Consider the following 12,899-nt stretch of genomic DNA (forward strand, 5'->3'; position numbering starts at 1 on the left):
AGAGACATAAAGGACCTGGAGGACGGCTCGTAAAAGGACGCATCGCGAAAGGCTCGCTCGTCGTTTCTGTCGCGATTGGTTTTCCTTTAGAGCAGGATTACGGCGCGCGATTGTTCCAGTTATTACGGCCGTCTTATCGGTTGCCTCGAAGGCTTCGCTTTTTTCGCTCACAGATATTTCCAGTAGCCCTCACATTTATGGTAGACGTCAAAATATGGTTGAAACAATTTTTGTTCCATCGAATAACTTTAACCAATTTATTTCTATATATAATTAAGCTCCTTTTATTAATGGTTTAAACAAGTGTTGTTATTATATTTTGTTTTAAACAAGAGAATAAATCTAAAATTTAAAGTAATTTAATTATACATGCAATCCTGTTTTTAATGTTCTTTAGATTTTTTTTTCTCCTTTTTTTTTATTACTTTTATACGATTTTTAATTCTTTAATTTTTGTAGCTTTTAAAGATATTGAAAAAATTAATAAAATCGTCTTTGTACAATATATCGTAAAATAATATAATATAATAATAAACTATTTCTTTTTTTTTTTTAAAAAAAAAGAAAAATTTTAGAGATTAATCACTATATATGATAGAGGGTAATAATTATATTTCTTGTGACATTTTTGCCAATTAAGCAATTATTAGAAAAAAATCACTTTATCTGTTATGAATCTGTATGTAAGTGTAGCCACAACGAAATATAATTACATGGTTAAGTACTCCGCATTCTCGTTCAAACTTAAAAAATTTCTCGAATTTACGGATGGCTAAGCGTGCCCCTTGTTAGCAATAGAAATCAACCAGTCCCCGGAAGTAAATTATCTCGATTGTTTGTGTCTGTGTAATTTGTGCTCTTTGAGCTCTCGACAGTGGAAAACAATTCCTTGTTATTTCGTTGCGCTGCGTTGCATTTCCCAATTCGATTTTCTGGCTGTGATAGAATTTGTCAGATCTCGTTAGCTGACGTGGGTAATTGTAGAGTCTGTCTTTCCTGCGGCGAAAATATTTTCTCTTATTTGTCGCGCGAGCGAGAAAGCTACCGACACAATAAATGAATTTTGTTCGACATAAACACCCGCTGCAATATATAACTATAGTTATTATTTCCAATATTATTAATCGTGTCATTGTTATCATAAATACATTTTTATATCTTTCCGTATAAATTTTAACAAATATTTTTTTAACTCTTATAACTTCAAAAATCTTATTATAAAATTTTTATAAATTTACTAAATTTATTTTTAATGGTGTGTGTGTGTGTGTGTGTGTGTGTGCAATTATTATTACTTTTTCAATTCAACTGTATATATATATAAAATTATATATTTTTGTGAAATTTTATATATATATATATATATATATATAAACTTACTTAAATATAAAATTTCACAAATTTAACTGATATTTCAAAATATTTCGCGCGTTTCATAGGAATTTCACCAATTTATTCCGAAAATACTATAACCAAGTAAACGGTATTAAATTCTCGTGAAAAAGATTCTCGTATTATGCGCAATTATCCGTTACTATAACAGATTATACATTTTCATGCAATTGCGATATAATGAAGAGAGCGATTAATCTCAACATACGATTTATAAAGCTCAACAGATATAAATTTAATAGCACATGGCAACAAAGCGAGAGACAGACACACGGCTGACAATTCCTGAAATGAGCTTTTCATGTCGCGCGCGGATTGTAATGTATTAACTGCCACATGCGCAACACGCATTAATAATTATGACGACGGAAGTGCGTACCGGAAAATCAAGAGCAGCGACTCACGATACATTGCCGGGATGAAACCCGACCGGCCCGACGACCTGGTTGTCAAGAATATCTGGCTGTGCTAAACGGAAACTAGAACGTGGACTGAGGGGAGAGAATCATGCCGCGCCGGTTATTCTCAAATATTGGAATAATGTATCGGAGATACGGTGGAAGCGATATTCCCGTCGCTTTCATTACGAGCACACGCAAGCGTCATCCGCGACAACGTAAGCCTCAATTTTTTTTTTTTCCCCATACCGAGGAGGAATGTGAGCCCTTGTCGTGTGCCATTATCGTGCGATATTGAATTTCGATAGGTTCGATCCACCGCGAAAACACAGCCGCGCGCGCTGCACGACTATGCTGCGCTACAATGCACTGCATAGCGCGTGAATTGCGTCGGGAAACATGGTTATATGCTGTGCATATATACCCATTTGCCATTGTTAACGTTCGCTCTCGCTCTGACCGGAAACAAACGTTTTTCCGACCGGCAACGTTATTATATTTTCCAATTTTGTGCATGACACAACTTATTCCTTTCAGTTAATTATAAATTAATCCCTATTATTATATCGAGATCGATATAGGTTTGCCTGTCTGGCAGACTTGACGTCGATGCCTTCGAGGAATTAATTCACAATGCATTAATTAAATTGTCGCGCGCGAATCTATTCTCTCGTGAAAATAACGAATTTGGATAATGAAACTCCATTATTATCGAGAAATGGTGAAACCGAGCTAACCGCATTTAATATCTATTATGTTTAAATAAATTGAAATGAATTTGAAGAATCTTTAATTATACCATCTCATAAAATCACTCGTTTTAATTTTACTATTTTCCCGTGAAAACTAATTGTTAATTTAAATCCTTTTACAGGCTAATACTTCATTTGCTCTCTGATATTAATTATGTAACGCGTGAACAGAGAATATAGCTATTTCCGCTTTTAAAATATCAAAACCATTTACCATAGATAGCTTTGAGAAGTTAATTTATGTTCATTCGATTGTTACAAAATTTGTTTTCTCAAAATAATAAATTAGCCGAATAAATTCTATTATTCTATTATTCTAGGAAATGGCAAAATTGAACAATATCGTTTAACATGCTATATTTATTAGTCGATTTAACTAGTTTTAAATAACTTTCAAATTATTACTTTAAAAACCATCAATTTTTAATATAATGACAGAGTTTTGAATAAAAGCCAACCGCAAACTAAATATTATGCCGTTAAATTCTTAAAGTCGATATCTTTTACGTTTTCCAATATTAGATTTGTCATATTATACAATTTTGAATACTTTATTTTTCTCTATGACTTTTCTATATATTTTTTTATATAATCATCACAGATTTCATAATATAATCTTTTCTCATATCTATAGGGTCTCTCAATTTCTCGAAAAAAAATATTCAGATCAATAATTTGATTTAATAGAGGCAAATATTTTGTACAATCTTAGTTGCGTAACATAGATATCACTATAACGAAGAAGAACATTGTAATGTGGTGTCCCATTTCCGGGCTTAAAGCATCACGGTCGTGAGAATAGCATGACGAAGCACATCTTTTACGCGAAAATGCGCGTATCTTTTATGTTCCGGAGCAGAGAAGAAAGTCTTCTTTGTTAACCAAATTTTCACTTCCAGCACGATTTCGTAGCCGACGCGTTGTTAGTCCACGTGTCACTTACAAACTGGCATTATAAATCTCGAAAAGGAGAGAGAGATGGGGGCATGGGCCACGTTGTGTACGGCCGAATTACCATCTGGAATTTATAACTCCTCTAGCGGACCTTTCAAAAATAGGGCCATATTTCGAAGATAAACGTGACTTACGAGCCCTACGACCCATATTCGCACAGTATTATACTAGCAACTAGTCGTGGGAGTTTGTCGAAAATATCCGGCCCTCTTGAGCCATTTTGAAATCGCCGAAGCATAGCAATATAAGTGAGAGAACAAGATAAAAGTGCGAATAAATAGGGTTCATTTTCGACATGTGTATTTTGCCGAGAACTAGAAATCATCTTTAGAAATTTTTTTCTTCCGAGAAAAATGGCACGATAAAAAACCGTCACGTTTAAAGAAAAAAAAAAAAAAAAACATTAAAAGTTTTTTGAATTTTTCTTCTATATTTTCATACGTGATCTTTATCAAATAATTTTATTTTGTATTTATTTTTTTCACGTTATATATAATGTCAAATTTATTTTCTCAAATTTGACATGTTTATAAATTGAGATATATGACGAGATAATTCCGCTTGAGAAATAAAAATTGTATAAAGTTTACGAACTGCATGAATTATTCGCTATGCGTACATGCTGTTTTCTTAATTTAATGAACTCGTTAGCGTATTATTAACATAGCATCCTGAATAATTCTCTCGAATAAGCATCGTGCATTAATTCTACGCGGAAGCGATTACCGCATCATATGATGCGACCGCCTACTCGAATAAAAAGCTCTCGATTCAACATTGAGCCGGTCCGATCTAATTATTACTTTGTGCCGCGAGAGTGATTATCGTATAATTAAGGCATTCGTTAGCGCAAGTGCCGGCAAAGTAACAAGCGTTTGATGGTCGCTAAAGGAGATAATTATCGCAATTGCAACTTACGAATAGCAAAATTGTGCAAAGAATACACATATACTAAAAGAATATGACATATATCTAATATATTAATTAATGAATAATTTTATTTCGTACTTCTCTTTATTTTTTTACTCTCAAATATAATTATGTGTATGTGCTTTCTTTTCATACACACATATGCGTGATATTTTTCTTTCTAGAAAGTAAAAATTTTTCAAATTTTAAAGAATAAATTTCTCAAGCTGCTACTATTATAAGGATGCATCCTCTTTAAAGCAAACGTCAATTATGTCGAGCTTCACTTACATTGGCACTCTTCCGGATACTCTTCGATTTAATTCAGAGACGCGTGCCGCCGGAAAATGGCTTTTCTCCGAAGCATTGATCCGTCGTCGGATCGTGCATAGGCGGCGCGAGTTTTTATCGAACCGAAGGTCGCCGAGTGGAAAATCGAGGAAACTTTCGGGCGAGAAAACCGTCGGAAGTTTCCGCAAACTGCATCTGCATCCATCGAGCATACTTGTTAAAGAAAAGTATTCCGCGGAAAAGAAATTTACATATTATAATGCGAACGTGAAGATTTACATGGGATAATAAATATGATAACAGCATATCGGAAAATTTTGCATGCCGCGTTATTTTGCAAACGCTTCTTTAAGGAGGAACTGCACGGATCAGCTATGTCAAAAGTTAATAAATCTAATACATTTCGGGATTCATGAATTTGACATCGCGCAAAGCACTTTTAATCAATTAAAATATAAAATTCATAATTAATTAGTGAGTAAGATTTGCCTTGTAGAATTAAAATTTTAATTTTCATCAACTTGTTGCGTACAGTCACTGTACAATTTTTATAATAGTCATTATCAAAAAATTAATTCGATATAAAATATTTACAATTTTGAGATTAAATTATACTCTAAAAAATAAATCTTTATTTTTTTCAACTCACAAATTAATTATTAATTGTATGTTTTAAAAGATTGAAAGTGCTTTTGCAAAATGTCAAATTCATGAATCTCGAAATATATTAAGTTTATTAATTTTTTACGTAGATTCGTGCAATTCCGTCTTAGATTCTAATTCAAAATTCGAATCTTTACTTGTCCAATATAATGTATGCTTTTAACCAAATTTTCTAACATGTGTTATTCGATGCCTATGACAATTAAGGTCGACAACTTTCACTCGAACAATGCCGGGAATTAACTTTCTACGAGTTTCAAGTTCTTCGCCATTGTCTATTGTACGAAGGACGACATGAGAAGCCGAAAATACGCGCGATTGTTCGAACATCCCGCTCAAGAACAAAGGATTAATTCTCGATTCTTGAGATTTGCTCGCTCAATTCGGCGCCTATGCGCGTCGCGTATCGGCGCTCCGACTTTTTTTCTACATGTGGAATAGATAGCTTGCGATGCTTTTTTCTTGTCTTATGTCTCAGTACGGGTCCAAGTGTTCACGACGTGACTCGACAACGAAACGACTCTGTCGTTGTCTCTGCGAGTCACCGCGGAAGAAACGAGCACTCTCTCTCCCCCTTTAAGGTTACGATTGACTATCTACGGATCACACGCTGCATCGGTGGTTCAATCGAAAAAATGATACGAAGAAGATCCGATTATACCGGGTGTATCAATTAAATGACTCAATAATCACCGTACATAAAAGATATGAAAGTATGTCGTCTACATTCAGCGCGCGCGATGTAATGGATTATTAGAAAAAAATCACATTTTCAAAAAAATTCTATAAACGAATCGGCAAATTGAACCTGCAATTTAAGATCATGTCAATTATATAATTACTTAACAAGAAAAAAAAAGTTTAATATCTGGTTTCTGTTTTTTTTATCTTTGTCAACTTTTATAATCAATTTTTTGATTATATTTTTTTCAAAATACAAGTTTTTTTTAGATTCTAAATATTGGTTTCTTTTTTATTGTTAATAATTAAATGACATACGTTGTCCACGTATGCGTATATGTGTATATACAATACATATATCTTTTTTATGAGATGTTATATTATATGTGATACCAAGTATATGTGTTCTTTTCAAATTACATATAATATATTGTACAATATCATATTTTAAACTAAAAGTACGCTCAACTATAAATTTAGATTCTTTTAGAGTTAGTTTGAAATTCAAGTAGGATAAATATCGTCCTTTTCAGACGACCACCCTGTACACGAATCCTCCGTGGATCACAATATGAGTAGATACATCCATGTAATGTGACCAAGGGCGGTCTCGCTCTGCGAGATGTCGATGAATTATTTACTAGGAGTGCGTGGACACACACGCACACACATACGTATACACATAACATGCCGGATATATATCTACATTTCTAGATCTTGTCATCGAGACCGCCTACCGACAACATCGTGTACGAAGAAGAAAAAGAAAAGCCGCGTACCAGACGCGTCGCATGTATCGTGTGCGTTTGCCGGGAAATCTGTAGTCAAGACAAAATGCGCAAGTCATCTAATATAACTTGAATTGTAAGTTACGCAATCATTTTATGCCTGTCATTTCTTAAGTTGCAGTATAGATTAAAATGTTAAAAGAGATTAAAGCAATAAAATTGACAAACTAATTAATAGAGTTATACAAATTATTATAATTTTCCATTCGCGAGTTTATAATAATATCTATTTTAATAAAACATATAAGAAAAGAAAGCAATTATAAATATGGTACAGAAAAATTTACAATCGAATGCACGGTAACTATGTTAACCATCTTACATTCTATCGTTTCGTCGATACTACTTGTAATTAATTTGCTCTGTATTTAATTTAATTACTGACGTTTCGTAAAACGTACTCGTTGTCAGTCGCGCAAAATTTAGCGGAGTTAATTTATGATTTCACAGTTGAAACAGTAGTTCGACGACAAGCGACGAGAAAGGATCGTAAATGTAGCTAACCGGATAAACGCTCAAAGTGGAATGTGAATTCGCGCCCCACTGTTATTTGTTCGTTGAATTATCAGGGAGTGGTGCGAAACGCAGTTATATTCGTCGACCGTATTCTCCGTTTCTGTCCCAAGACCCGTGCTAACTTGTGAGGACGTCGGGAGGACGCGCGAGGAGTCGTTTCTTTAATTGAATTCCGGCGAAATTGCGACGTCCATTAAGCGCGGCACGCGAAAACGCGCTAGGACAACTTTTCACGATCACATTGCGGGACTTTTTCGCGCTGAATTATGCTACCCACTGAGCCGCGGAAACAAGAACGCACATTGCAGGAAAAACGCCTGTTTCTCTTCCTTCTGTTTTATTTATGAAAAGCGCTTAATTTTTATTTAATACTCGAGGATTAAAAATCCGACAGAGAGTCGAATGTCTCGGAAAATCCTCCCACGCGCTCGAGAAGAAAAGCGCGTTGGTCCTGGGACACGTGCGTCCATCGGACAGGGCTTGAAATCCGCGCGAGTTATTTCGAAACGGAATCGTCTCGTTGTTCGCATAAAGAAATCCAAACTTATGACGACTAGGCGCCGACTTTAAATCCCGAGCACGTCCGCGGTCTCCGAAGTGAGAAACGTCTGCCGCGTTTACGTGTTCTCATAGTAAATCCCGAGATTTGCGCGAGATGGTTCTAAAGTCGATGATACGTTTCCCTCAAGCAGCGGACAATATGACTTTTTCTCCGATCAATTTAATCCACGTTCAATTTAAAGCCATTTCCACTTTTATTTGTATATATGTAAATGCAGCGTATAAATATACGTGTCCCTAGATTTCTATGAGCACGCGCCCGATGCCAAATTGTTGTCAACGTTGAAATCTATTTATAGAATATTCGGAAGATCTCTCATATCAAGTAACGCTTAAACCCAACAGAGATAGTGTGTCGAGACATCTTGTATAAACGGTAACGGTAGAAATTTGGTAACCGTTGGGATTATCCTTAACGCACGGCATATTCGCACTGAACGCGACAGAATCTCATGTATTTTGTCATTACACTTGCTGGCCGCAACGGAATAACCGGGCCAACAATTCCATTACGGACGAACTCTGAGGACTGTGAAGTTACTTCCCTCGGGTAAGACCGTTCCTCGTAATTAGATATTCGTAAATGACGCGGCGACCTCGACCGGCGTTGTATTGTCAAGACGAGTATTCTCCCGTGACGTTTATACGGACTGTCCCACAAGTCGTACATTTAGACTGTGCATATTCCCATTCATTATTACATTGCCTATCATTAATTAAGAATCTCAATTCCGGTCGCGCCTAATTTGAAAAACATTTGAGTCGAGTCAAAATCTACGTTCCAAAAACAAAAAATATACCACATCATACGCGCACTTACTACTTTCCATATATAAATAAAAACATTTAAATTTTAAATTATATCACATGTCCATCTCTCTATTGCAGTTAAAAACAAACAAACAAAAATATATATATTGTACGTATATTATATATGCGTGTGCATACATATCTAATTATATTATTAAATCCAGTTATATAATTTTTAAAAAAGTTGCAACAAAATATATAAGCAAAACATTAATTATTTTTCGTGTAAATTTAATTTTAGAGTTACTATAAACAGAATTTAAGTCCTTAATTTTAAATTTTAAATGTCTACGGCTACGATGAAATAAATTTTTCTTAAAATATTCAACGCAAAAATAAAAAGCGAAGAATATCTCAAGAAAAATACCAAAAAAGAAATACCAGTAATAATACAGACTAGTAATATTTCTAGGTCTCTATCATAAATCAGCCTTACAAGCGATACGTATCGTACAATATTAGTGCAAAGCAATAAAAATGGCGTTCACAATTAAAGCGATGGAAAAATCAGCTTCGAAAGGATCCGAGAGTCAGGCTGCAGGTAACTCATCCCCGTTCCTTGATAGTTTGTTGCTTGTCCTTTTTTCACCGAGAAATCGCTTCTCCTCGTCGGTGCACCGGATGCAGAGACGAGAAAAAAGGAAAGCAAGAGATAGGGGAAAATTTATTAACGATAAGAGATAACGCGACTTAAGAGAGAGAAAGAGAGAGTTGCTCCAGCTGCGCGGCTGTGATGTGAAAAAAAAAGATAATAAATAAATAAAAAGAATGAACGCGCGCGGAGGTTCGATAACATTGGCTGCAACGGATATCGCGATGCTGCAATTATTATAAATATCACAGACTGAATTATTTAATAATTCAGAAATAGTGAGAAAATTTAAATTTTACCGACTATATTCGTATCTTACAAAATATCAAACAAAATTTATTAATCCAAAAAGAGAAATGTGTTGAAATAATAAAACTAGGAAAAGAGAGAGAAATTATTTCAAAATGACTTTATATAATATTTCTTATCTATTTTAAAAGAATGACGAACATTTTGCGCAAATTTAATAACAAGAATTTATGGACGCATTTTCAGTAAAAAAAAAGAAGAAAAAAAAAAAAACAATAAATGCATTAATAATGTCACACAAAGCCGCTATTAAATGTAAATTCGACGTTATCGCGTGAAATCAGGAGGATAACGACAAATTGAATTGCTTCCAGCCGAGTGACGCCCTCAGCAAAATTTTTACTTTCGCTTCATCTCGGCGCGAGTAATTCTCTCTTGTCCGTCTTCATTCTGAGCCGTCCATTGTTGGTAATGGCTGCGATAAATCGTGCGAAATATCTTGTCTCAAAGCAATAATGGGCGGCGTTAATTACGAGCGGTGAGAGAATAAAGGCACGTCGACGAAGCCACGTTGTATCGCGACGATCTGTAGGATTTTTCACGCGCTGTTTAAAATACGTCAAATAATCAAGTATAATTTTTATGGTAAATGAGAAAATGCATAAAAAAGATATAAAATCTAATTGAATTATTGATATAAAAATGTGAATTAATCTATTTTATTCTTTCATCATCGAAACGCTTTCTCGATAACTTTATTTTGAAAATATTATTATTATAACGCAATATAAGAATTTTGTTATAGAATTTAGTTATATAATAACTTTGAAATTCAATAGAGCATATGTTTTAAAAGCGAGGACATATTAAATTTGAATATTAATATGTCACATGTAGAGTTTTAATTTAGAAATATTTGTCATATATCTTTATTTACCTCTATTTAGAAATATTCTACGTTCGTATAAAAAAAAAAAAACTTTATTTCATAGACATTGATCTAGATTTCAATTTCATATAATTTTAATTTAAATACGTATTAAATTTCTCTTGTTCACATTGTAATCGCCAGAAAATCCGACATTATTTAAATCCAGTCGCGAGGGCGAATTAAAGGGAATAATGGTTGGCGAGATTGGAACATCGACGACGACAAATCGAGCGTACGCGAAACTGACGAATAAATTCATTCATTGAATTCGCGACAAACGTCGATTTCCGGCCGCGCGGCGCGTTAAAGTGTTTCAAATAATGGTGCGCGATAATGCCCTCGTTAATAATGCACCGTTCCATCCAATCGGATAAATAAACCCACACCGACTCCGCTTTGTTCTCATTATCGATAATATGCGAAGCAAAAAAAAAAAAAATAAAACGAATAATTGCCGTTCGAAGGTAGAAGTGATCACTTGCCCGTTGGATTTAAATAACGTTTTAATCTTTTGGTGATTTTCATAGGAGGGTTTTTCGCGCAAATAAATTCGCATGATTTTTTGACACACGTATGTATGCAAATGTCACCGACAATATCCCTCTTTTGAAAAATATTTATTTTATTCCGCACATTATTACACATAGATACGCAACGTTGTTATGTGCGTTACGTAAAAGTCGTAAATACTAGAGTGCAATCTCAAAATATTTTATGCCAGTTGTAAATAATAAAAATATTAATAATTTCATTTATCGTGAAAACTAGAGACTCGCTATAAGAGTTTTTAAAAAATTATACCAATTATATTTACAACCATATTATAATTGGTAACATAATCTACACGTTTATTAATATGAAAAATGTGTATCATGTTAGAGTGCAATAATTATTTCATAATCGTGAAAAGATAAAAAAAAAAAAAAAAAAAAAAAAACAGAAAAAGAGAGAAAGAGATTTAAAATCTATGTTGTGAAAAATTGATGAAAAATTGATAGAACTTTGACACTCTTCGATAAATTAAATTCACGGATGATAGTCCATAAATATTATCGGTAGTGATGTCCACATAATACGGGACACGTTAAAATATTATACAACGCGGTGTAAATCACGCGATTGAATTTATGACAAAGACTTGCTAGATGATTCCCCGTGGAATAAATCGCGATAGCGCTATTTTTAGAATAAGTTTCTCAATGCGGAGACGAACTTTTACGTCCGAATCAACTCGTGGGACTGTCCTGGAACAATAATTTAATTAATAAGCATGCTTCGTCTCTCTTTCTTTCTCCCTCTGTGAAATTTCAACGTTGATTAAATATAACGTCCCTGCTTCCCTCACCAAAAAAAGAATTTGATTACAAAAGTTTCGCACGACTGGCTGACGTCCGCGTAACGCTTGACAGCTTTTGACTCCAACACCGCTGGCAGATTCTTTATCGATTTTTGCGGCTCATTTTTCTCGCAGTAAAATGTGCTGATGCTAGATCAAACGGGTTTTATGAAAAATAAATCTGTCAGTGTAAAAAATAGAGAGACCCTTATCATATTTCACATATACGCGCAATGAAAATTTGCTAAAATATATAATTTTCGTCAACATTAAAATATTATATGTATAATATTAATTGTATGATTTTATATTATGTTAGAAAATTATTTTTGATTAAACATATATACATTATATCACACACATCGGATTTTTATTCGAACAAAGTGAAATTCTTTATCGATTGCAACGTACATTTTTTCTTTGAGGAAACATTGGCTCTAGATCAAAGGGTTTCGACGAAAAATAAATCTATCAATGAAACAAATGAGAGGAGTCTCACCATGCTTCAACGGAAATTTATTATGCTTTGATGTAATTTCTGCCAATGCTAAATTGTTATTTAATATTGTGCATAATATATACGAAATGTTTGATTATTGATAGCATCAATCAACTTACTGGCATGATAATAGCTTTCAATGAAATTAGGTCGTAGCTAAATTGTAATATGTTAGATACGTAACATAACAATCATTATGAAATCCATAATTTGTTGAAATGTAATATGTATCGCGCCCTCAATATTTTGGCAATGTTTCCAATATAATATACATATGTATCATATATTTCGTTCAAATATACACATGCGAGTAATTATACTGAGTTAACATATGCGCTGATGTGCCTACAGATAAATACTGCAGTTTATCGTCCGTGAGCGTGTAAATCATCATCGAAATATAAACCAAATATAATAGATCGAGCCATTAGAATAAGAGTCAACGTAAAATTACAATAGTTTCCCGGATTATGGGCAAAGCACGATCACAATAACCGCATGTTTGCCAACGCAATCGATTGTATTTGTGTACTTAACATAACAATACAAATTAGCAAATCGAAATTTCGTCATAATT

General features: G+C 33.9%; 3 protein-coding genes across 6 annotated transcripts in view; 1 reads left to right on the forward strand and 2 right to left on the reverse strand.

Moving 5' to 3' along the window:
- The window catches only part of LOC140675389 (uncharacterized), a 48,105-nt gene extending 41,005 nt beyond the window's left edge, over positions 1-7,100 (forward strand). The window contains exon 6 of the mRNA XM_072909822.1: positions 6,755-7,100. Within this exon, the coding sequence (XP_072765923.1) occupies positions 6,755-6,901 (147 nt within the window). The 3' untranslated portion in view covers positions 6,902-7,100. The remainder of the gene's footprint in view (positions 1-6,754) is intronic.
- Twin (CCR4-NOT transcription complex subunit 6-like twin) overlaps positions 1-12,899 on the reverse strand; it is a 272,484-nt gene that overhangs the window by 182,672 nt on the left and 76,913 nt on the right. The window lies entirely within an intron of this gene.
- LOC140675391 (CCR4-NOT transcription complex subunit 6-like) overlaps positions 1-12,899 on the reverse strand; it is a 431,843-nt gene that overhangs the window by 112,350 nt on the left and 306,594 nt on the right. The window lies entirely within an intron of this gene.

This window comes from Anoplolepis gracilipes, chromosome 17 (assembly GCF_047496725.1).
Source record: "Anoplolepis gracilipes chromosome 17, ASM4749672v1, whole genome shotgun sequence".
Classification (NCBI taxonomy): domain Eukaryota; kingdom Metazoa; phylum Arthropoda; class Insecta; order Hymenoptera; family Formicidae; genus Anoplolepis; species Anoplolepis gracilipes.